At 33.5% G+C, this 25,478-nt stretch overlaps 2 protein-coding genes across 3 annotated transcripts; both read left to right on the top strand.

Moving 5' to 3' along the window:
• The first annotated feature begins 4,549 nt into the window (after positions 1-4,549).
• LOC141485502 (uncharacterized) lies at positions 4,550-14,599 on the top strand. The gene is made up of 4 exons (XM_074182321.1): positions 4,550-11,639; positions 12,096-12,270; positions 12,327-12,452; positions 14,064-14,599. The coding sequence occupies exons 1-4, from the start codon at positions 4,587-4,589 to the stop codon at positions 14,234-14,236; spliced, it is 7,527 nt and encodes a 2,508-aa protein (XP_074038422.1). The 5' UTR covers positions 4,550-4,586; the 3' UTR covers positions 14,237-14,599.
• A 1,341-nt stretch (positions 14,600-15,940) lies between these two features.
• LOC111518049 (uncharacterized) lies at positions 15,941-24,953 on the top strand. Of its 2 annotated transcripts, none has more exons than XM_023174374.2 (4): positions 15,941-16,079; positions 20,236-20,714; positions 20,830-21,487; positions 24,528-24,953. In XM_023174374.2, exons 1-4 carry the CDS (start codon positions 16,016-16,018, stop codon positions 24,692-24,694), a joined length of 1,368 nt encoding a protein of 455 aa, XP_023030142.2. In that variant the 5' UTR covers positions 15,941-16,015; the 3' UTR covers positions 24,695-24,953. The 2 variants fall into 2 exon arrangements, with proteins under 2 accessions (XP_023030142.2, XP_074038337.1); XM_074182236.1 differs by lacking the exon at positions 15,941-16,079 and adding an exon at positions 19,079-19,183.
• Positions 24,954-25,478: the final 525 nt, after the last annotated feature.

The following is a 25,478-nucleotide window of genomic DNA, read 5'->3' on the forward strand; positions in this document are numbered from 1 at the left end:
TACACATGTTACTAGATAGTGCAAGAATCGAATTCTGCAACACCACTTGAGTCCACCAGTTTCCAGCGATTAGAGCTGCTTGATTGAAGAATGAGGTAGATGGTAATTGCTGAAAATGATCTCTGAATAAAATCAAAGCGATTCACAAAACACTTTTGGGTTGCATTCAGACTCCCTCCTTCTCAGATTTAGCAATCACCGTCTACATTATTCAGCGGTAAAGCAGTTTTAATCGCTAGAAGCTGGTGGACGTTCGAAATTTGTTTTTGATTTTTCAAATTAGACAGATGGCATGCCGGCATGCCCTCTGAATGTCTCAGAGCTTCGGAACAGACCAGTGCAACATTGAAGGTATAAAATAAAAACATAAATAATAGGTTATCACAACTCTGTCACAGAGATGGACCCGTTCAGCAAATGGCCCACAAAAAGCCGCAGAGATGACCTTACTTTTGCGGTAACATAAGGATAAGTCGATGCAAGGGGTCTTCTTTAAAAGCATTGGAGACCTCAGTTTATCAAATCACCTGACCTTTGCTTTCCTCAGCTCGAGTGGGTTGAAGTTAAAAACTGAAGGGTTTATCGTGGCCTGCCAGGATGGTATCTTCAACAACTTATAATACCGTAGTCGCGTGATGGGTATAGAGGTTCCTGACACCACGTGCAGGGCCTGCAGGCGTTTGAGACCCTAATGTACTCGTAGTCTCAGCGTATATCCTTTGACACAATGCGAGTGCTCCACTACATTTATGGAACTGACGAGATTCCGGGGGATTTTGAATCTGTTGCTGAGAATGAGAAGTATTAGTCGTAGAGTATTCAGCTTCGGGTGATACTGGTAATTACATCATTATTCAAAGGCAAGCCGCTCTGTATATAAAGTTATTATTTTTGAAAGACACATAATCAAAATCGAATTTTAACCTGTCATAGGAATTTTTAATGATATTGTTGATATAGTTCATGACAAGTTTATGGGTTACTTTTTAGTATACACATATGTCACCATTTACCATATATACTAAATTAAATGTAAAGTTTTCAAGTATACCCAACCCTGAAATGCTAAACAAGATTTGCTTATCTAAGATTTAATTTAGAAAGTTCTAGATGAATTTCGCCTTGGGTATCAAACTGTCTAAAAACAAATCCTTATCAGTATTTCCACTTCCTGTCACTTCAGTGTCTTTTCAATCTTCCCTTTATGAAATTCGTTCCGTTATAATAATATTTATAACTTATTTATGGTGTTATCGATGATTTTCAGTCGCCGGAAATACAGGGCCGCACATAGAATTGTACTTAAAAGTCAAGCACAAGAAGACTTCCCAGGTAGTTCTGGTCATTGTGTTTATTACCCATGAAATTTTTTCAGATCATTCGTTACTAGAACACAGCATATTCAAAAGATATCACGATCGAATGTAAAATCTTTAAATCAAAGACTCTTGTTAGTCTATTAGCGCTTGAAGAATCACATACATTTTTGTTAATCAATCGAGATATCTCTAATATGTTTTTCCGTTAACCAGCTGTCGCATCCCTACGAACGACAACCTTCAGAAGTCGAAACTTGTGCGTGCTAAGGACTAACGAGGTCATATCTTTTAACGTGTGATTCTTAATACGGGTTGGACGATAGCAAATGAAAATCGTTGTTGGTAAGGGAGCTGGTTAAGGGAACAACTCATTTGACTCATTTTTCACTAGACGGTAATCGAAAACTAACGAATTTTTCCAAAAAGTATTTGGTTATAAGAAGTGATGTTTTCGTACGTAAATCGTAGTTATATGAGATTGTGGATTTTTCGACACTGTCACAGTTTGTGGTACACCAACTCCAAAATATAACTTTTATATCGGTTATATTTTTTTAATTTTTCATTGATTACCACTTGAAAAATAATAGAGAAAATGTAGGAAATTTGGTATCTTTCAAAAAATTTTGACTAGGCCTACGTCAAAGTATATCACCTCGAATGACTCTTATCATTTTTTGTTTCGAACGCTACTTGACTCGATCGTTTCTGAAAAATAATAGTAATATATATATATATATATATATATATATATATATATATATATATATATATATATATATATATATAATATATATATATATATATATATATATATATATATATATATTAACATTAATTTCTAAAGAAATTAATGTTCAAGCCCGTCAGGGGTATACCTACACAGTAGGTTGAATGCACAGACGCCTATCAGAAAACAACTACTCCACTGGCTAATACCACGAATATGCAGTTGGTTAGTACCTCGTCCACTAGATGGAGTGACATTTTGATGTTCGCTCCAACTAAAGACGAGGAATGAAATACTCTGAAAGAATTTCGATTTTCAATTATGGAATATCATTGACTTTAAGTCGATGATGACCACTATCTTGCACTGATGAGTGGCTAATGAGCCCGAAACCGGTCTGCAAGTGTGCTCATTCCAAAATTGAAGGTAGACTCTTTCAGTTAGTTGTATTGCCAATTGCATATGCAGGAAATATTCTGTGAAGATTCCTGCACTGACGCCTGTCGGATATAATCCAACGCCCTTCGTGGTATTAGCCAGTGGAGTAGTTGTTTTCTGATAGGCGTCAGTCCATTCAACCTAGTGTGTAGGTATATCCGAGACGGACTTGAACATTCAAAGTTCATTTCTTTAGATTTGTTTACTCTCTGTATTCAAGCATAACGCACTGACTATTAAGAAAATGTATAAAATCTGACCGTTTTTTCAAATGTTTTGTTGAGAAATATTTTTCTTTATTTTTTTCAAGATAACAATTTCTGGCGTCATATACGAAAATATAAAAAAAAACTTTTTAGATTCTACAACTAAACTGCCGGAACAAATCATCCAGTCCCAAGCAACCAAACTAATGAAATTTCATACGAGAGGAAGTGTCAGATATATTCCCCAAAGGCTCCATTTACCAAGTGTTTCAAGATCTACCACCACCTCTGAGCGTATTGCAGAAACCGAAATTACGACAGCAGCTACTGTTACAAATAGATTTGTTACGACTCGTAAATTCAGGAAATTTTTGATGAGAAAAAAATTGGGAAACGAAGAATTTTCGCCTGAAAATGTTGAAAATGAATCTAGAACAGTTAGTACATTATCTAGTTTGAATTTAAAATTGGGATCAGTTGGGTCGCTCGAAGCTTTAAGTCAAAACCAAGAGAAAAAACCGATGATCAAAGAAGCTGAAGTTACGAAAGGTAAGTTGATTGATCTCGCCACATTTATTTTTTATCATTTCGTTCTTTCACAGTTTTACGTTATTAGTTCAGTCATTTTTAAAATAAATGTGACCCATGACTCCAAATATAGTGCATTTTATTCTGGTTGTAACATCGTTTCTACTAATTTTAGCCCTTCTGGAATCCGAACAGAACGATGAAGAAAATCTCTTCCAAGAAACTGGAACGGAAATTGACGAGTCACTTTTTGAGTCCAGCGACACAACGGAATCAGACCTTTTCAGAATTGACCAAAATAATGAAGATGTATCCTCAATCACTGAGAAACCTTTTCAACAAGTGACTGTTTTGTTGCCCGATAGTTTCACTGTGGAAGATGTGGGAAAGAAAACCGATTTAATTGAAAGTGTCATATCGCCTACCACTATTCAACCACCCAATGAGAAAAACGAAGAAGAAGAAAATTCTGCAGTCGCAAGAGAAGAGAAGATCATTTTGAAGTCTGAAGTTGTAGTTTCATCTCAACTTGAAGAAAAAGCTGCTTCTGAAAGTCGCGTAAATGGTAGAAATATAACTGAAAATGATAAACTAACCATTTCGGAACAGGTTCCCAATGTGAGATCACATTCACATTCTGACGCTGTGTTTTCAAAAAAAGCAGATGGTGAGAATTCAAGAAAACATTTAGAAGGCAATACTGTTACTAGTGGTTTTTATCAGGAAGATTTCACAACAATACGTTCCACGGATTCTGATATCGATGAACATTCCACCACTACAACACGACACAAAGTTCCCCATATTCGCAAATATCTCAACAGGAAATCGGAACATTTCACAAAAACTCACTTAACAGAAAGTGGTACAAACGACAACTTCGTGCGTGTAAAAATGGTTACATCCATTCCCTACAAACTTCAACTATCTTCAACTATCTCAACTCATTCAGATCATAATTCTACTTATAATTACAAAGCTGGAAATATCTCCACAATCCATCTTACAGAAAACAATGTTAATGAAAATAGCTTCATCTCTACAGATGCAAATCAGTCTAAACAAGAAGACAAAATTATTCTCAAACGGAAACACCTCCATTTTAAACCTAAAAATTTTACTGCACTACTTCATAGAGAAAAAAATATTACCGAATATGATGACACACTTCATAAGTACCAAAAAGTCAATAAAGATCTTCAATTTCACACTACAAATCATACCGATGTAGAAATCTCTACCGAAAAATGGGAACTGCATAGAATACCAATGATGAAACCTAAAAATTTTACAACTACTCACTCCAATTTCAACTGGAGCTCTGCAAAGGAAGCTACGACTAAAGTAGGAAACAAATCAATACACATGCGGAATTATCTCAATATGAAACCAAAAAATTATTATATCAAACACCTCACAGACAACGGACTCACTATGAATTCTACAGATACGAATTTTACTGCAACTCGTATCAACGCAAATCGTTCTAATGGAAGTTCAGAAGAAGACGCCTCAACCAAAATCGGATCCAATAGAATCCACATGCACAAATATCTCAACTTGAGACCACAGAATGCTACTTCACTTCATCTCGCACAAAAACATGCTATTGTAGGCTCTTTAAACGAACAGATTATTAGACAAAACAACGAAAATAGCTCTGTAGATTCGACTACGAACAAAACAGAAGAAAAGTGGACCCACAAACGAAAATACTTCAATCTGAAACTCAAGAATGATTCTATAGCGCATCTTGCAAAATTTAGTAAAAACAATATTGTAACACAAGACTCTACCTTGAATAACTCTAATATGAACTCTTCAGATACAGTTTTGAGAGAAAAAGAGCAAAGAAGATTCCACATGCGAAAATATCTCAATTTAAAACAGAGAAATAGTTATAATCTCACAGAAAACCACCCTTTAAATAGAAGTATTATTACAACCCACTTTAAGACAAGTATCCTCAACGCAAGCTCTATAGGTGAAGCTGAACATTCAACAAAAGACGAAATAATCAACAGTAACTCTTCTGATGTAAGTCATACTACCACACACGTTAATGGAAATGGAATCTCTGCTGGGATAGTTATCAACAATCTTGAAAACAGTGTAACTCATATCCCCAAATATCTGAATTTGAAACCAGAAAACGAGTCTGTCATTCATACGACAGAAAATAGTACCATCGCAAACGTTACTGATGGAAATATTGCAACAGCAAGCTCTATAAGTAGCTCCGGTGTAAACTCTGTTGGTATAGATACGACCAAAACAGAAAGCAAAAGGTTTCATACTCGAAAATATCTCAATCGGCAATTTAAAAATACTACAGATCGCCTTACAGAAAACAACCCCACGTATGGAAATAACACAACACATTATAGTATAAATAGCATCGAAGGAAGCTCTCAAAGTGAAGATGAGACCACAACAGAACACAAAATGATCCATATGCGAAAATATCTCAACATGAAACCCAAGAATGGTACAGAAAATAAGTCTTCTGACGCAAATAGTGATACAGTACAGCTAAAAGAAAATAGGAGCTTTGAAGAGGCAGTTACTAAAGAACGTGTAGCTAACGTATCCAAACATTTCAATGTAAAACTTGAAAATAGCTCTAATGGAATATCTCCAAATACTGTTGTGATCAAAAGGTTCCACATGCGAAAATATCTCAACTTGAAACCAAAAAATAGTTCAAACCACTTTGAAGAAAACCACACTGCAGATGAGAGTATCAATACCACACGTATTTTCACAAATATTAGTTCTGAGAGTAAAACTGAAACCACAACTGAACACCATATGTTCCATACACAAAAATATGTCAATATGACATATGAAAATATCACAGAAAATAACTCTACTAATGGGAATGCTGCCAAAACAAACCTTGAAGGAAATGGCGATACGGTCAAAAAAACGAATAACACTGAAAATTATATAATCAACATTCCCGATGTCAATCTTGAAACTGATTCTTCAAAACATCTGACAGAAAACACAAATGAATCTATTGTTTCACCATACATTATCCCAAATAGCACTAATGGAAGCCTTTCAGATGTAGGTTTAATCAAAATGGAACACGAGAACTTCCACATGAGGAAATATCTCACTTTAAAACCCAAGGGTTCTACAAACCACCTTACAGAAAACGATATTGTTATAAATAGGACAGGTGGAAGTGCTTCTCCACACCTCAGTAGCACTAATGAAAGTCTTGCAGATACAAGTATAAACCAAATAGAACACCAGAGGATCCATATGAGACCATATCTAAGTCTTATCTCTAAAACTTTTCCAAACCACTTCATAAAAAAAGATGTCATTATGAATACCACAGATGAATATAACAGTTCACCAGACTTTGATATCACTAATGGAAGCTACGTAGGTGCAGGTAAAAACAAAACAGATCAGCTAAAGATTCACCTAGAACAAGATCTTGATCTGAAATTTGAAAATTATTCAAACCACCTTTCAGAAAACAATGTTATTACCAATAACACAGGTGTATATAGTTCACGACATCTTATCGTAACTGAGGCCAATGGAAGCCATGCAGATACAAACAAAACAGAAAACCACAGGATCCACATGAGGAAATATCTTGATCTGACACCTAAGATCTCATCAAACAATCTCAGAGAAAACAATGCCGTTATGAATATCACAGTTGCTGAAAGTAGAAACCTTACAGAACACCAGAGTTTACAGATAGAAAAATATCATAATCTAACAAATTCTACAGATATTTCAAACCACCTTATAGAAAATAATGCCATCGTAAATTCCACATACGGATTCAGTGCTACGCCTCACCTGAACATAAGTAAAACCAGTAAGAGTGATATAAATGAAGATACAAACAAGACTAAGCATACAAAGTTTCACACGAGAACATATCTTAACTTGAAACCTGACAATTCTTCAAAACACCTCAAAGAAAACAGTGTCATGAATTCTACAGATAAAATTATCATCAAGAGCTCAAAAACAGAAGCAAATTCTGTTAAGACAAATATATCAGGAAGCTCTGAAAAACCAAAATATCTCCATCTAAACCATAAAAATGATACATTGATCCACCATTCTCACAGCAATGTCTTCACAAACTCACTTTCACAAAACGGCGCATCTGAAAAGTTAACAACTGATGATACTCCTACAACCGAAAATAGTGAGATAACTTTCACCTCAAGTACAGTCCATCCCACAGTAAGTAGTTTCAAAGAAAGTTCTATGAATACAAACGAGGCTACAACTACACACAATATAATGCACATTCCAAAATATTTCGATATAAAACCTGAACATTCTTTAACATTAACTGTTACTGATCGAAATGAAGTAACAACGGAATACAACACTGAAGCACCAACTACAGTCGTTCAAACAGGGGGGGAAATTTCAATATTGCTTGGTAAGGAAATTGTTGATTCTGCGCAGATCAACTATAGTAGTTCCACTACAGCTCAGTCACATGAAATGAATGAAGTGAAAAATGAGAAGATTTTGCTGAACTCTACAGATGTTTCACTGGAACATACCAAGGAACGTTCATCCAACACCCTTGAAGATGAGGAGTTTCAATCGTCTAGGATGCTCATAGAAAAGATTCCATCTTCTGGAAATTTCAACTTAGGAAACAATATAGCTGTTGTTGGGGGAATTAGTGAAGTTCCAGTTGACGAAAATGTACAGACTTCCAGTTTTTTCAGCACTGAAATTGACACGGCTAAAGACGATGAAACAGCTGCAATACCCCAGCATAAGTACAATATTATACATCAACTTTTAGATGCATCAGTCACAACTTCTATTTCAACTACCTCCACTAAAACAGAAAGTAATATGTTAACTTCCTTTGAAAATCAAAATAAAACTGACTTATCATCTGAATATTCGACAAACAAATCTGAATTATCTTTGGTATCATCTGAAAGTTCAGATAGTGTGAGAGATACTGAACGATATAGAAATGAAAGTTCTCTTGAACAAAATATTTCAGCAGAAATAAATACTTCTTCTGAATCTCCAAAACATTTTCCTAGTCCTTTAGTTCTATCTATTCAGTCCGCAACTGAGGAAGAAATTGCTAATACATTCTTGGAACATATTGATGTTATACCAACAACTCCTTTTGCTATGACAGAAATTGGCTTGAATCCCGAAGTTTCAATTAAAACAGGGGAATCATCAGTGGAACTTTCAAAAGAAACCCTCATCACTAATAATGAACACAAAATAAGTGATGCAGGTCAATATAACAATAAAGAAAGTACAATTTCTATAATATCTACATCCTCATCTGTTACGACAAGTGAAGGTGATCTAGCAGTTATAATTCCTTCTGAATATCACGAAATTTCAACAAAACTACCTGATAAGTTAACAATAATAGATGATAGTTATACATCGCACCTCTTGAATGAAGAAAATACTGTAACTTCTGAAGCAAGTCCCTCACCAGAAATTAATACCCATCTCGAATATTCAACAGAAACACTTACAATGTCTTTATTTTCATCTTCTGAGACCCCTAAAAGAGAAGAAACTGTTTACATCAAACATAAATCAGAATTTACTGAAATCTCTGAAGGACCTGATGTCAATAATAGTAAAATATCGGTTGAAAATAGAAAACACATTAAACAAGAATTTGAAGAAAAACTGCCCCAAGTTGCAAACACTATGACTCTCGACATTGAATCTCTGCTGAATGCAACGTCTAATGAGTACGTCAATGAAGCAAATTTTATCACTTCTGAAACAAATCCTTCATCGGAAATAAATGAAAATTTCAAATATTCAACAGAAACGCCTTCATTTTCATCTCCTGACACCTTGACAAGGGACAAAATTATTTACATCAACGATTCATCTATTTATCCGTTTTCTGTAATCTCTACATCATTACCTAATGATAGGGAAATTGACAATGAATCTGAAGATATTAAAGTAATGATTACAAACAACACCATTTCTTCTTCAGTCGAAACCGATAATAAATCAGAACCGGAAAGTGTCACTGAAAATATTATTACACCTGCTATAATACAAATAAAAAAGAATAACACTGAAACAGTTAAACATTTATTGAAGGTAGGAAGGTTTGAAGAAACCACGGAAACCACAGAAACCACAGAAAAAGACAATTTTGTTTCAAATTATTCACAAAATATTGGCGATGCTATAACTGAAGAGCTTCTTTCTTCATATACAGATAACACTAATGGAGTAACTGTTGCTCTGCAAAAGATTGTTACTCTTGATTCCGCTCATTGGTATGGAGTTGACGTGCTTAGCACTACAACTCAATCAGTGATATCCAACAACGATTCAGAATATGATGAAATACTAGACAACACCACTGAAGGAGAAGGATCTACTATATATGCAAAGGACAGAAAAAGGGAACTTACCACAATCAGTGAGATATTTTCAACAGAACAAACAGAGTTGCTGACAAGCCACGATATTGAGTTATCTCAAACTCTCGAGCAAGAAAAAGAATTTGTGACTGTTGATCCCGCTCATTGGTATGGAGTAGAAAGTGAGACAGAAATAAATAACACAAAGGTACCTGAGGCTGGAGAAGCATTAGTTTTGAGAGGACGAATAAATATGCACCAGTTGATAAACGATAGCTTTGCAAGTAGTGAAACTGTTGCCAATCAGATCACTTTTTTGACGGCTTCGAAAGTTGTGAATGGTTTCAAAGAAGTAACAACAGAAGAAAAGCCCGCAATCGATATCACTACTATACCTCTAAGTGAAGCAACTAAAACTGTGGAGATAGTATCTAACAACACAGTCGGCGATGACAAACGTTTTGGAAGTAGTGAAAGTGTAATCAATCAGATAACTTTTTTGACTTCATCAGGAACAAAAGTTAAAAACGGTTTAAATGGAGATATAACAATTGGAGCAAACGTGGTGACTGATATACCTCAGTATGGGGTAGCTGGGACTGAAAAGGAAAAAACTGTTCAAAATGGATTATTTCACGTGGCAAATACATCAAAGAAGATTTTTGATAATCGTTTTGGTACCAGTGAAACCGTAGAAAATCAAATCACCTCTTTGGTATCTTTGAGCACTAACATGGATAGTGATTTTATTGACGACATAATAGAAGGAACATCTGAAATTGATGTTACTAGCATATCTCACAGTGCAGTAAATGAGTCTGAAAAGAAAAAACCCGCTAAGAGTGAATTACACCAGTTGGAAACAATATCAAAGAAATTTTCTGACAGTAAAGATGGTCATCATCCACTAGATGAGTTGACAGGCATTGATTTACAAGAGGGTGGTAATAAAAGTGATGAAAATGAAAGTATAATAAGCAGAGTATCCCAGACTGTATCTTTGGAGAACAACGCCGAATATATTGAGAACACTTTATCCTCTTCAACAAATCTCACAAGTGCAACACACAATGTAACTTTGAAAGAAAACACTGCAAATTTGACAACATTGTCCAACATTCAAGCTAATGCGACTGATTCAGTTACTGACAGAAATGAATCTATTTCTAAACTGGTACATTCATATGAAGAAAAAATAGCTACCAAATTTAATGACGGTATAAATCGCAATGAATCACTATCTACGTTGAATAAGAGTAATTCAGAAAATCAAGGAAAGGTCAGTGAAAGTGGAAAGTTAGAAGAACTAAATAGGGAGTTAACTCAAACTAATTATACAAGTGAAATCAATGAAGAGGTTGAAAAAGCCAAAAACACTCGAACATCTTCTTCAACAGAGTTAAACATGGTATCTTTGATAGAAAACACTACTGAGCAGAGAGAGTTATCTGATGGTGAACTGAATAGAGGGAGTTTGATAACAGACGAAAGTGAAACTGTCTATGTATCATCAACAATCAATGACGAATCAGCATTTACTAAAACTGAAGAACTCAACCATAACATTAGCAAAAGTGCAGTTGAAAACAGAATACAAATTAAACAAGAATTTGAAGAAACAACATCTCATGTTGTAAACAACACTAACGAGTCTGCAACTGCAGCTTCATCGGAGAAAAGTAACATGATAAACAGTACTATCAAACCGATATCAACAAATTCGGACATTTTGGAATCAAAAGTGCGTACATCTTCAGAGGTAACATTGACGAAAACTACTGAGGATACGGTTACTGAAGACGAATTAGCTATAGTATCAGGTGAAGAGCTAACTGATGATGTAACAGTAGTAAAGATTGAGTTCCTCGAACCCATTGAATTTGAATCAGTGACTAGATCTACCACACAAGCTAATAAAGAAGAAACGGTATATGCCAACGTAAATGAAGAGGTTCAACAGGAGTATGCTGTACCTTATATCAAAAAGAAAATTTTTGAAAATGACGCCAATTTTAGCGTTCAATTAAAAATCCAGGTAAGAATATGTTTCGATTTCACTCATTATTATGATATAGAATGTCCTAGTATGAATGGAAGACATGACGCTGCATTCACAAAGTTTTGCTCCAAAAATGATTTTGGTTTGTTTAATTGGATACAATCATGTGTAATGAAGTCAGATTACTATTTTGTACTAACAATCTCTTCATTTCTCAAACAGTTATTTTCATAAAAAATGTAAAGTGAAATTGAACAACTTTTTATATTCATAACATCATTTCAAAGATTCTTGAAAAAATTGATCTTGAATTTCCGCAAATTCTATAGTTAGCCATGAGTATTTTTTGAAATCGTTTGAATGACCCAGGAAATAATTATTCTGAAAAAAGCAACTTGGGCAACTTGGATACATAAGGATCTCCTTGAGAATTTATTATTAATGTAATTTTTCAGCAACTTTCCCAAAAAAATATATTACTTAATTTTCCAGAATAAAACCATCTATATGCCTTCCGATGTTGCAATCATCGAGGACCCTAAACATCTGATGCTCAATTTTACTTGGCCGTCTTCCGAAAATACCTTCAACTACTCTCTTTCCCTGGGGCTTAATGAATCGACGCTTGGTTATCTAATAAATAAAATTAGTCTGAACTTCTTGAAGGGTAGGTCTTTATGAATGAGAGTTTAAATTTAGTTTAATATGTTCATCTATTTTCAGCTGGTTTAACACTGAAAGAAGCCGGTAAGTTGCAAGAAGATGATTTGTCTGTGGACTCTGGTATACTGGTTACGTTCTCGAATACAGATTTTTTGAGAAAACAGGTCGAAGAGAAAAATAGTTCGAGTAAGTTTAATAATCTTCATGTGGAACCGACTGAAACATTATTCGTAATCTCATAAAGATGATTGAACTTTTTTATTGCATCTTTTTTGTCCTTTTGTTGCTTCGACTACTTTCTTCATTCATTTTTCCTTCTTAGATGTGCCATTGAAAATAATTTTTCCTAAATCGTTTTCAATGTGTGTGCTATCAGTCTTTTATATATAAATGAATAGATTTCTTGAAAAATTTCAAATATCATGAAAAAAGTTAAAACTTCATTAAACTTTTTGATAGTGTTATGATAGGTTATAACATAACCTATATTATTTATAAGCCACTAATTTCGTGTTACTATGTATCTCATATATGCTATCAACTGTAGAAAACTTCTTTATGTAGACGATCTAAACTAATAATAATCAAAACTATTATTGATTGCTCAAACTTACAAAAATAATTTTACAAAATGTCTAATTAGAGCTCCAAAAATCACATACATTTGAATAATACCATGTCATGTATTGTCCTTCTATAAAAACATCACTGAATTGTTTTTGATACAAATTTTTTGTTTATATCATGTCAGGCTGTATTATGAGAAGTACCAATTAGTTCAAATAAGTTGAGGCAATTATCAAACTTTCCTATGCTCATTTGAGATTTAAGATCGAGTATGGTATTTTTATATGGTATCCGGTTCATAACTCGCACATACAAAACTTTGAAGCCGTCTGAGGAAAATTAGTGATACTCTATGTTACACGTAGATTATTTCCTGATTTGTTTTATGTAATGAGACATTATGAGACAGAATGAGACAGTAATATTATGTCTTCCTCTTTTGCAAAGAAACTATTCATATTGCTTGTATAAATTCCAGACACGATATGACATTATATTCTGAATTGTGTAACTTCAATTTAATATATGCGAAATATGATATTAATATGACTTCTCCTGAATACATTCTTCAAAGAACTCACAATTTATAGACAATCAAGTACATTCTCAGATATCAATTCAATTTATGGTCTATATCTATTTTGCATATTTTTGTATTACATTTTTTTAATTGTAACAGAGTAATATGAATCAGGTCTATCCAACTTCAAGAAATACCTATTTTGGTGAAACCACTAATAATATCACTCGTTTATGGAAAAAAATTGACTTAGTTTACAGAAAAAATACCGAATTGAGCATATTTATTCAAAATAATAACGATCAGATATGAAATGACATGTTGTTCTTGTTCAAAAAGAATTAAAGAGGATGGAAGTATATGATGGAATTAACCGATATTTGATGAATATTCATAACTAATGTATTCAAAAAACACTTTATTATGTGAAATTTTTACTAAACATTGTGAAATTACGTTAGAATGAAAGTAGTTTTTTGGATGAAAATATCAATCCAAAATGTGAATATCATATTTTGGTAGAGGAGTATAGGTTCCATCAATAGAATCAACTTACATTCTCTTTTCGACTTACGAGTTTCAATAATTTGTTCATATCAATTTTTCTTTATAAAATATCACAAGGAATCATCTGATACTAATGACCATATTTAAAAAACACCCTGTATAATTGAAAAACTAATTTCAATGATTTTTCTTTAATTTTCCAGATCTGCAGAAGGCATCGGAGAAACGGCAGGATCATATTTTCTACATAGAAATAATTCTTGTTGCTGTGATTGTTGTAATTCTGATTATTTCAGTTGTTTCAATTTTGTTATCGAAAAGACGAAAACCAAAAACTCCTGAAGTTGAGGATAAAGATGTCACTACTAGACTGTGAAAATAGTATTGAAGGTTTATTTATTTATTTCAAAAGGTATACAGTTCTGTTAAAGGCGAATTTGGAGCGAATACTTTAAAAAATGGATTGGTTGTACCGTTAAACATCTGTTACGAGTATCAACGACAACTGTTGATGCTCATTTTCAATCCAATGATTGAAGAAATGTTACCAAACAACTAAGCTGTTAAAGAACGTGATCTGATATTGAGCAATTATCTATTTTTCCAAATAACAAATTTTACAAGTTGTTCTTTTAGGTATTTCGTAATGTCGCCATCTTGCAAAACAATGCAGTTACCTTTTTAGAATAAATTTTCGTGTATATAAAATGTTATGAGTGTCATGTAGATGAAAATTTCTATCGAGAATATAATAAGTTTAAGTGTTTTTATTTTCAATAAATTAAATATGAAGATGAATCTGTTTGTGATTTCATGGCTACCCAACATTCTGATATATCAAGTGGTGTAGGAAAAAAATGGGACGTTGCAGAGAGGTGTCAAATGTTAGAAACCTGGGAAAACATCATTAGTGAAACTATACTTCTTGATTCACGGTTAACTATAGATATAATCACAAGCATTCTGTAGCCAAAACATTTGGGACTATTTCAGCCACGGCTTTCTCCAAGATCCAATTTATAAGATTCAAACGATTTAATGATCTACGGTATTTTTTATCTGCTTCATCCAAACGGTTGGAGGAGTAAAACTTTTTACATCCTTTTGCTTCAATTTAACAAATGAAGTACCTAATCTCTAAATCTCTGAATCTCTACAAACGAATCTGTTTTAATTTCAACTCTTCTGCTTCGATGAGTCGGTGAATAATAATGATGATGATAATAATAATAATGAAAAGGTTATTTTGATTATTGCAGTCCTTGGTGGAATGATGCCCTCTCTATTCTCGAATCTTAAAATCATACCGGCCTGCCGGACAAATGCAGAAAGCTGTCATTCTTGCGTCATTGGGTCTGAGGAGAAATTATGATAATACTATTGGATTGGCATTAACAAGGCTGGAGTTATAACAGAAACGATTTATAATTGTAGCGTCAGAAATAATATATTTTGTTTGACAGAAATCATATATACATGTGCTGCACAGTTTGGAACCTACGGTATAGTAATGAATATTAATGGAGTTTTTCCCAACACCAAACCGTTATTTCAACACCCCGACACGTGTTTTGATCACCAAGTGATCATCTTCAAGAGGAAGATCAAACTGATCTTCCTTCAGGAGGAAGATCAAACTGATCTAATATAGACATGTTATTATTATTATTAGTATTATAAGGATTCTACTCGAGCGGTCTTTGGATTATTGGTGGTGAAAGTTCTTTTGGTCGCCCTCTACCTCATAATATTGATAATTTTTGATCTTTTTCTAGATCAGACATCTGGCTCCTGAGTCAAGGTTTTGACTCAGGAGCCAGATGTCAGTCACTTCCAGTCACTACAGATCCTTATAAGCAAGTTGCTTTTATCATCATTTCTGATGGTGAGAGCAAATATTCGATTTTTTGATTGCCAAACAAGGTCGTTTATAATAGACATGACAATCAATGGTATTCAATAACATACATGTTCCACTTGAAAAGTTCTTATATTTTGCCACTTCCTTATCTTTTATTCCAGTATTTCCGGTAAAAGGTAACTCGATTAACGGCACTATTCTCTGTTGATAACGCCACAGTCTTCCAAACAACTTCCAGTTCATTCCGTTAACGACATTTTTAAAAGTAGGAAGTGCTGTTGAATCCGGTCCAATATGGCTCATTCCAGTTATAAATGGGTGTTTACAGTGTTCGTGTTTTTCGATGTTGTCAAAAATGGTATGGATTATTCTGAAAACAATAATAAATCCATATTTGTTATTCATATATTATATCAAGACCTTGTAGGAAACATTTCAAAAACAAGTTAAAAAAATAGACTCAAACCCTTCAATTTAGTACATTACACAATTTTTTGATATAAAACATCGTCGGGGGATCCATCTATTTTATAAAAAACATGTTACTTTTTCTCAGAATCATTTATGTCAAGATCAAGTTACGGATTGTATTTTTGTTTATCTACACAGATAAATCTCACGACAATGCCCTGTATTATAATAATTATATATTGTATCAAATTGATGGGATTGATTGATTTGATTTAAATAAATTCAACTTTTTGAAATATGTGAATGAAACCTTGTTTTCAAAAAAATTCTTACTGATTTTTAATTCATTGCTGGACATATTCTTCAGTCTGTACATATTATTTAATGCATCATTGTTGTATAGTCAAACTTTACATCTGTTCCAGCACCTCCAAACTATCTCTATCCTTTGCCGATTTATAAATCTTTGAAATTGTATGGTGGCCATCTTATTTTACGCAATTTACAATTTTTCTCGTTAGATCTTTCTATTTGATTTCCATATCATTATCGGAGTGAAATACACACATCATGGAAGTGCATAGAAAATAACAATTTCGCCATCTTAGGCAGTCCGCCATATTGTATTTGGACTAACGTTTTGTTATATGAAGTTATGTTATTTTTTGTATTCTATCTTGCAAACCTTTTCATTTGAAACATAAATCACAGGGAAGCGTAATATATTAGTAGAATATTAGTCTGCCATATATTAGTCTTGAGCGGTCCGTCATATTATTTTCCGTATTCCTTTCAGCAAACTCTTATATTTGATACCCATATGATATGGACGCAAAAAAAAGTAGTATGTTTGTCGGTTTCTGTGAAAAAGTGAAAGTCTCAAAGTTGCTCTATATATTTCATAATGAGATATTCACTCACTTTTTCACAGAAAAATAAATTGCAATATCTAGAGAAATGGAAACTTGTGTTATATCATTGAAAAGATGGTAATATTTTCTATAAAATTGTTAAAAAATATATAAGGGTTGTTTTGGTTTTTTTCCGGTTGAACCGAGATAGATTGTCAATTGTTTTCTAATTAAAAATATCGGCTCTGATGAACTATACTTCAGTTCTAAATTTTTTACCCGGGAAACAACTGAATGGTGCCTTGTATGGTAATTTCTTGTCACCCAGTATATAATACAACAATAAAAATATAAAACTTTCATCTGAAATATAAAATATGCAATATAGATATTGTAAGAAAATATTTTTGAAGATTACTTTCGTGAGAGAAGTCCAGAAGATGTATCATGCTTATACAAAGAAAATATAGAAATCTGGGTAGTCTAGATGACATTTCGAAGTGTCTTTCTCTATCAAATTGAATAGAACAAGGCGTGTGAAATGACTGTTGAAAAATATCTACCTAGTCGCAGTTCTATCAGCTATGTAAAGTAGCAGAATCAACCAACTTCAACTAGATAAATTTTCGAGATAAAAATATCTGGTAGATAATATAATATTCATAAGAATTAGTCTTGATACATTCGCAACAAAAATAGTAATGATATTTTCAACATAAAACTATATATTTTATTTCGCTTGAACTGAGGGTGTCACTATTGTCATCGAAAAAAAATTAACGGTTTAGAATGTTTGGATGAAGACATTTGTGTTTTTCTCAAGTCTTCTTCCATATCTTGTAAGGCGTTGTATAACTGAGAGATATTGTCACGGATCATTAATATTTTGAGCTGAGAAAATCTGAGATCAATAAGATTTAGATCTGGTAGAAATGGAGGTGGTTATCCGTAGCCTTGTTTTTAAGGTGTACAATTTTTAAGTGTTTCTCGAATATTTTGCTTAAGTTTGCACAATTTAAATCATGTGATCAGTAAGACAAAAAGAGAGTTATTTTAGAATTGACTGAGATTTTCTGAAACGGTTGAGACCAGCCACAACAGATTTCATGATACCTTTGAGATCAAAAATTCATTCTTAGCTCGCACAAGTTTCGACTTCTGAGGGTTGTCGTTCGTAGGGATGCGATTAACGGTTAACGAAAAAACATATTTTAAACATGTAACAACAGTCTCTTAGAACCTACTATATAATATGCGATTTTTTTGTGAATCTAACGTTCTACATAGTTCAAATTTAGAAGTTCGCACGATAAGATTATTCCAGTATACAAATTTGCTGAAAAATGATCATTATGTAACTTGTTGAATTGATAAGTTTTTTAATTGAATAAAATTATGAAAGTTATAATTAGCGATGAGATGATACAGTTTCCGACTCACGATCAAAGATTAGAAGTTCAAATATTTTTATCGTAAGAATTTATTTAGGAGAGATTAATTTTTGGTAGAGAAAGGTTTTGGCTTTCGACTTCTCTTTCTTTATACAAATGAGGAAATCTTCAAAAGAAAGAAAGAAAGCAATTTATTTCAAAAATGAACTCTACAAAAAAAAGGTTGTCGTTTCAGAAACTTTGACAAGTTCCTGATTTTTTAAAATTCCTTTCAGATATGACTATATATTGTGCAGTAATTTGGAAAACAGTGGATTTATCAACTGAAACTAGACTGGAAACTCGGTATAGTAATATTCTGATAATATACTCATGCGACATGATATTTGATTAGTTAGTTTATTTAAAATTTGAATAACTAGAACTATGAAAAACGTCTTGAGTATTGTTAAAATTTACCAATTTTTTTTCAATTTCATCAATGTATTTGACCCATTTTTACTTTTAGCAATAGGTAGAATAAACTAATATGATCTGTTTCATAATCTCAAATCCATAAGTACTTGAACACGTGGCACGAAGTAAACAATCAGTATTTTATAACGGACATTCAAAACATTCACCTTATCCACGGAAAACCACAGACTGCATCCTTTCGACGATTCTGAAACCAAAAACCTTGAACAGAACCTAATATCTCACTTATTGTGATTATATGTCCGTTGTAATAATACGCCATTATGACCTATCTTTTCGATTCTCAACGGATTTATTGCGATAACGAAGTGTTCATGGAATTTTCCAATGAAGTAAGATATTTTATTGTTGAAAAAAATGATATTTTTCGGGTGTATTCCACAAATACACATTCAACACAAAATCAAGCAGCATTGTGTACGTTCTTTGTTGTTTTGAAGCAGGGATTCATTTGAAAATTTTTCTGAGTATGACAGTTTTTATTTTGTCGTAATTTTCGCAATAATAAATTATAATCAATGAGGTAGGTATAATTTACTCTCACTAGACTACATTTTCTATTCCTACTGAAACTTATTTCAACGTTTGAGTTCATTGGCTTATAACGCTTCAATAAAACTTATTTTTTAGATTCTTAGTTTTAATATTAGTGTTTTACACTCCTCAGTTTCTGTCTTATCTATTTCTAGTAATGCTTCATAGCAAGGTCTTTTTCCTGCAAGTTTTGAGATCTAGTTCCTTAATGAATCCTTAATAAGAGAGCGTTCACTATATGGGATTTAAAATAACGTCATTTTGTTCATAGTAAGCATTTTATTATATCCATATCATAAGGGTTAACCATTGGAATGATAAGTCGCCATTTTGTGTTTAAACGTGTGTGTGGAATTTTAGTCTATTCGGGCGAGGATAACTAGTTCAAAATTGATTTTAAGATTTGTCCAAATTAAAATAATATGATACTAACTTACAGGTCGACTTAGGTAATAATAAAAACTACTCAGTCTTACCTATAAAACTCATTCGGTTCTTCATAACATTGAAATTATAGTTGATTATTTAGCATTGGTAGTATTGGTGAAAAGATAAATCATCAAAACTATCAGTTCCCTCTATTAATTAACATACAATATTTTAAAAGATATACTTTTTGAAGTGCGGAATCGCAGCTTGAAAGGTAAGACCTTGTTAATCACTTGTCCGCACAAGTGGCTGCGCGCTGGCTAAAAGGAAAATCAGTTTCAACCTTCTCGTCTTTTAATTTCCAATGAATTTCAGCTCAATATCCACACTGATGTGTTAGGTAGTTTTTGAGTGATATTTGTCATTTTCATTCATTCAACAATTTTTAGCCAAAATCATAATTATTGTTATTCTTCATCAGGTTATTCAACCATCGACACTGGGAGGGACGTATCAAATTATGTAATTGAGTATATTAGGTCTCCTAATTCTCAAAATAGGAGTACAGCAAATGTAGAAGTTGAGAATAACTTATATCCCATTGTCGATTATACAAATTTGTTGAATGGTGACGGAAGAGAGGGAGTCTCAAATGGAGTTATGAGGTCAGAAGAGCCCAACATATCATTTATCAGAAAAATATTATTTTCCGCTTTGAATTCGAGCAGAGAAAAAGAAATTGAGAAAGCCAATGGTTTTCATGAGACGTCAAGAAATACGGTACACGAAGGAGTAGGAAATCTATACGATAATAATTTAGCTACCAGAGATGGAAGTGAAATAAAAACAATACAAGGTAATGAGGGTGAACATTTGGCTTCCTCAGGACCAGCTTCAAAGGACATCAAAAGGAAGATTATTGGAAATGATTTGAACATTCAGGTTCAGGTGAAATTTGAGGTAGGTAAATATGCTTTCAATTTCAAATGTTTCCTCATGATTATTTTCCAAACGGTTCCAAATACCTAGATTCAGCATGCAATTAAAACAGGCATTTCAAGAATTTTTGTTTCAGTATGACACAAATATCCCATCGGATATTCAAAATTATGCATCACCAGGGAATCCTGTCAATAAAAAAATGTTGGTCAACGAAAAATCAAAAGATTACAGGAAAAAGGGCGAAGCAATGACAAACGTGGCATCCAATCTTCAGAAGAAGAATTTGGATACAAATCTGGAGATTGTTATTGGTGACCTTGATAGACAATTATCCCAGAAAAAGAAACCATTTCACGATTTTCTTCTCAGTACTAAATTTGGCGAATTACATCCTGAAATGGATACCGAAACTAACATTAACGCCGTTCCTGAAAATAATTATAATACATTTGCTAGAAATAAACGCACTGAAGAAATATCTCAAAGTAAAACCAGTAATGATATTCGGTCTAAATCAGTGGGCTCGAATGGAAAAAATAATACACCGAAAATAACGCTGAAATCAAGTTTTCCTGATAGTTATCCAGCTGAATCCGCAGTTCCAGGAGAAAAAAATAGCCCTCCGAAAATTTCTTTGAGATCAAGCTTCCTCGACAGTTATCCATCTGAATCGAAAGAACGTGAAACTAATACTATTCTTGACGAAGCTCACACCTACAAAGATTCCACTACAGTGATGTCTATGGACTTGAACATTGCTGAAGCACAAGTTGTTAAAAAAGAAATTGAAGGTAAAATATTTGTCATTAATATTTTTTGCAATTTTTCAGGGTTATTGACAAAACTAACAACTTCATTGAGAAAGTTATGAATCCCCAGAAAAATATCAAATATTACAATTCCTTCGCAAAATAAAGTCACAATATATTTTTTCTATTTCTTCAGTTCGGACTTCCATCACCTATATGATATAATATGGTCTGAAATCCCTGAAAGAACAAATAAAATAAAAAATTGAAATGCATAGCTGGAAAAAATAATTACATAAATCAAAAAATTTTTGAATGAAATCACAATAAAATAAAAATAAGCAATTGAAAGATCTCAAGCTAAGATAGACGAACTAACCTATTGAAGTAATCATGGAATCACTAGGATGATGTTTAGGGAACTGCTATTTCCAACTGAAGGACGAGTTCTTTACGCAAGATTAAAGACTGCCAATGGGATCTCCACTTTCACCAGTTATAGCTAACATATATACGGAGTGGTTTGAAACTCTGGCCATTGAAGAAGCCCATAAGAAGACCCGATTCTGGTTGAGATACGTTGGCGACACCTTCATAATGTGGAACCATGTGAATACAGAACCAGATACCTTTCTGAAGTATATCAACGGCGTAAGACCATCCATCACCTTCACAATGGAGAAGAAAGTCTACAACGAATTGCCATTCTGTAGAAGTATTGGTGGAGAGGACCGACACTAAATGGAAAACATCTGTATACCGAACTCACACGGGACAGTATCTGAACTACGAATCCAACCACCATCAATCGACTAAAAGAGGAATCATCAAGATCCTATTAGACTGTGCTTTTGGGCTCTGTAATACGAAGGAAGGTCTCGAGAAGGAACTAGAAATCATCAAAAATGATCTTCAACGGAATGGCTACTCAAAAGCGATGGTAGAAAAGACCTTGGCTAAAAGACAGCAGGAGCCTCGCAAGGAAGAGAAGCCGTCACAACCAGTGCTTGCACTTCCCTTCATCAGAGGATTATCGGAGAGGATAAGAAGAATTGGTTCCAAGTACAACATCAGAACCTGCTTCAGATCCGGTTACACTATCCGTAGTAGCCTCACGAAAACCAGACCACCAAACGCGGTCTGCGCATCTACCGAATACACTCTAAGTACGGTGAAACTAAGAGGCCATTGGAATTCAGCGTTACCAAACACAAGAGAAGCAAACAGCGAAGAGAAACCAGCAAAGAGGGAATAGAAGAGCATGTTTGGACTCATCAACATAACATAACTTGGTTCCAAGCGAGATCATCCACAGAGAAAAACACTGGTTCAAGAGGAAGTTCAAAGAAGCTGCATATAAGTTGTCCAACGACGCATTCAGCCAAGCTAGCGTAGAGATACGCAACATATGGAAACTCGTAATCAAGCAGAAAACGGTCAACTCATGCCAAACCAGTGAAGCGGTGAAAGGAAAGAGGGGATAGGTGAAAGCGCTCGAATGACTTATAAACAGTCATCTCTCGAAGGAATAGTCAAATCATCAATCGAAGACGATTGTGGATACTAACAGTCGAAACGTCGTGAAGTAACTTGGCTTTCAATTGTTAAACTTTCAATTTTTTTGCTTTTTATTTTATTGTAATTTCAATTCAGGATTTTTGCTTATTACAATTCAATTTTATTTGTTTTTTCAGGGATTTCAAATCATATTATACCATATTAGGCAATGGAAGTCCGAACGAATGAAAGTCAATTTGTCAACCACCTTCAAACGAACATATTTTTTACAAGAGTCAGGTTTTGCCTTGTATAGTTACGAAAGCTCAGGAGGGCTACACATTTTTATTATTTGTTTCTTGGAAATTAAGACATTAAAACTCTAAATTTATACTTCAATTTTGACTTTAAATTCGAAATTTCAACTGTAATCTGGAAATCTCGACTTTAATTTCGAAATTTCGACTTTAATCTTTAAATCAAAATCACGATTCAAAATTAAAGTCGCAAGTTCAAGTTTAAAGTCGTAATTTCCAAAAACAATTAATAAAAATATGTATTTCTTCTGCGCTTCCGTATATATCAGTCTTTTCATGAATTTTTAGTCTGTAGATTCTGTTTTTCATTCCATAGACTGAATAGTAGAAGAAAATGAATAGTTCGAAACATTCATATCTCCCAACAACCTACACAGTAGGTTTTGATAATTGCCCGCCGAGAAACAACTACTTCTCCGAATATTACCATGCTGGATATTGAATTATATTCGAAAGACATTCATGCAAATAACTCACAGATGTTAGTCTCGCAGATGTTTCTCGTTCATCCAGCAGCAGGCCATGCTGAATAATTCAAGTGGCTCACCTACAGACCGCGATTACAAGATATTACCTCTGGTCAGTGCAGAAAACATCCTTCCTAGACAGTAGAGAGACTCAATTAATTTCAGCATTGTCCTGCTGCTGATGAACGAGAAACATCTGCGAGACTAACATCTGTGGGATATCTTTCATAAATGAATGTCGGATATAATTCAATATCCAGCGTGGTATTGGCCGGGAAAGTAGTTATTTTTCAGCAGGTATTCACAGAATCTTCTGTTTATGTAGTTGGGAGAGATGTATGATACGAAATGTTATTTCAAAGTAATTTTCTTGTATGAATGCGTCACTCCTCGACACAGTCTTTAGTTTTAAGTAATAAGTAGTTGTTGGCAAATTAGTGACTTAAATCTTATTATGCTTTCTCTTCAAAATATTATTTTGTTGAGGTTTATAAACATCAGACAAGTCCGAAAAACATTTATAAACCATTTCTGTTTTCTTTCAACTTTTATTTTCAATTTCTGGGAATTTTAAAACAACAACAACTTTCCAAATCAACATAGACTTGATAAAAAAATATATCAAAGTGTATACTATAAATCAGTACATACTGATACTTTCAACAAGATCAAGTGAAATTTCATTTCACTGAAGTCGTAGAAAAAATAAGGTTGTCAACGAATAAGGGCATCATCCCAGATTTCATCACAAAAAAATCATTTCATCATAGATAAATATTTACAAGTACTACACGTTTTCAGATGTTGTACGGGAGATGGAAAAACGGCTAGAAAAGTTTATGTATGTGCAAATTGCTCTTGCTCTGGTTATGTTCATCAGCTCCATCATCACATTAGTTTACGTCTTGATATCAACGAAGAAACGAAGAAGGAAAAGTGGTAGGAATGAATCCAGTGATAATCCTTGAGACATTAGATCTCTGCACTACCAAAGATCTCCTTAGTATGAACTAGAACAGATAAAGGGGTTTGTTTTATATTTTTAGGACAAAATGACTGCATCGGTATGTGAGAGACGGTAAAAGAGTTTGAGAAATGTAAATATATTATTTATAAACTAGCTGATTTGTGATATTCATATTTATTGTATTGATTTTTATAAAATTGTTGCTTTAATGTGACCACATTGTGTTATATTGAAATTAATAATAAAACTGTTGTTTCAAACATGCACTCATTATTAAAATGAATGTTATCTACCAAACTTCATACTCGTCGGATTCCCGGTGACTATAAAATATAAGTAAGTATCTGACACGGAAAATTCCGTACCTCCTCAGAATTATCAAATATAGTAAGTTTTTGTACTGTTTTTTATTGTATTTGTAAAGCACGGAGCCGGGTCAGTGTTGCCAGGTTATTTTCATGCTAAGAAGTAGATTTTATGTCACAAAAACAAGAGATCTATACAAAAATTGTGTGAAATATATTTTATATGAAAGTAGTATACATTCACGGAAATCTATACTATCCACAGTAAATCATCATTATAGAAGGTAAACTGAGTCGAAAGTAGATTTTCAACTTTCGAACAATACAATTGTATCCCGACAGCCAAAACAGGAGATCTAGTGCAAAAATGGGAAACCTGGCAACACTGAACACGGTACTTCTCTCGTGTGATTTCTTTTTCATTTGCAGTGGATTGATTCGCAATATTCCATCGTCAAATTGCAATACGGCTTTGTTATG

The sequence above is a fragment of the Leptinotarsa decemlineata genome, unplaced genomic scaffold (genome assembly GCF_025532065.1).
Source record: "Leptinotarsa decemlineata unplaced genomic scaffold, Ldec_3_MD MMD2_tig00026328_RagTag_RagTag, whole genome shotgun sequence".
Lineage (NCBI taxonomy): Eukaryota > Metazoa > Arthropoda > Insecta > Coleoptera > Chrysomelidae > Leptinotarsa > Leptinotarsa decemlineata.

What these genes read in the sequence shown, in the direction of transcription:
- LOC111518049 (XM_023174374.2), top strand. Translation starts at nt 16,016, where the DNA reads ATGGCTCATTCCAGTTATAAATGGGTGTTTACAGTGTTCGTGTTTTTC. An exon ending in TTTCGATGTTGTCAAAAATG is followed by an intron (nt 16,080 to 20,235) that starts GTATGGATTATT and finishes ATTCTTCATCAG; the next exon opens with GTTATTCAACCATCGACACT. An exon ending in AGGTTCAGGTGAAATTTGAG is followed by an intron (nt 20,715 to 20,829) that starts GTAGGTAAATAT and finishes TTTTTGTTTCAG; the next exon opens with TATGACACAAATATCCCATC.
- LOC141485502 (XM_074182321.1), top strand. Translation starts at nt 4,587, where the DNA reads ATGCGGAATTATCTCAATATGAAACCAAAAAATTATTATATCAAACAC. An exon ending in GCGTTCAATTAAAAATCCAG is followed by an intron (nt 11,640 to 12,095) that starts GTAAGAATATGT and finishes TTAATTTTCCAG; the next exon opens with AATAAAACCATCTATATGCC. An exon ending in TAGTCTGAACTTCTTGAAGG is followed by an intron (nt 12,271 to 12,326) that starts GTAGGTCTTTAT and finishes ATCTATTTTCAG; the next exon opens with CTGGTTTAACACTGAAAGAA.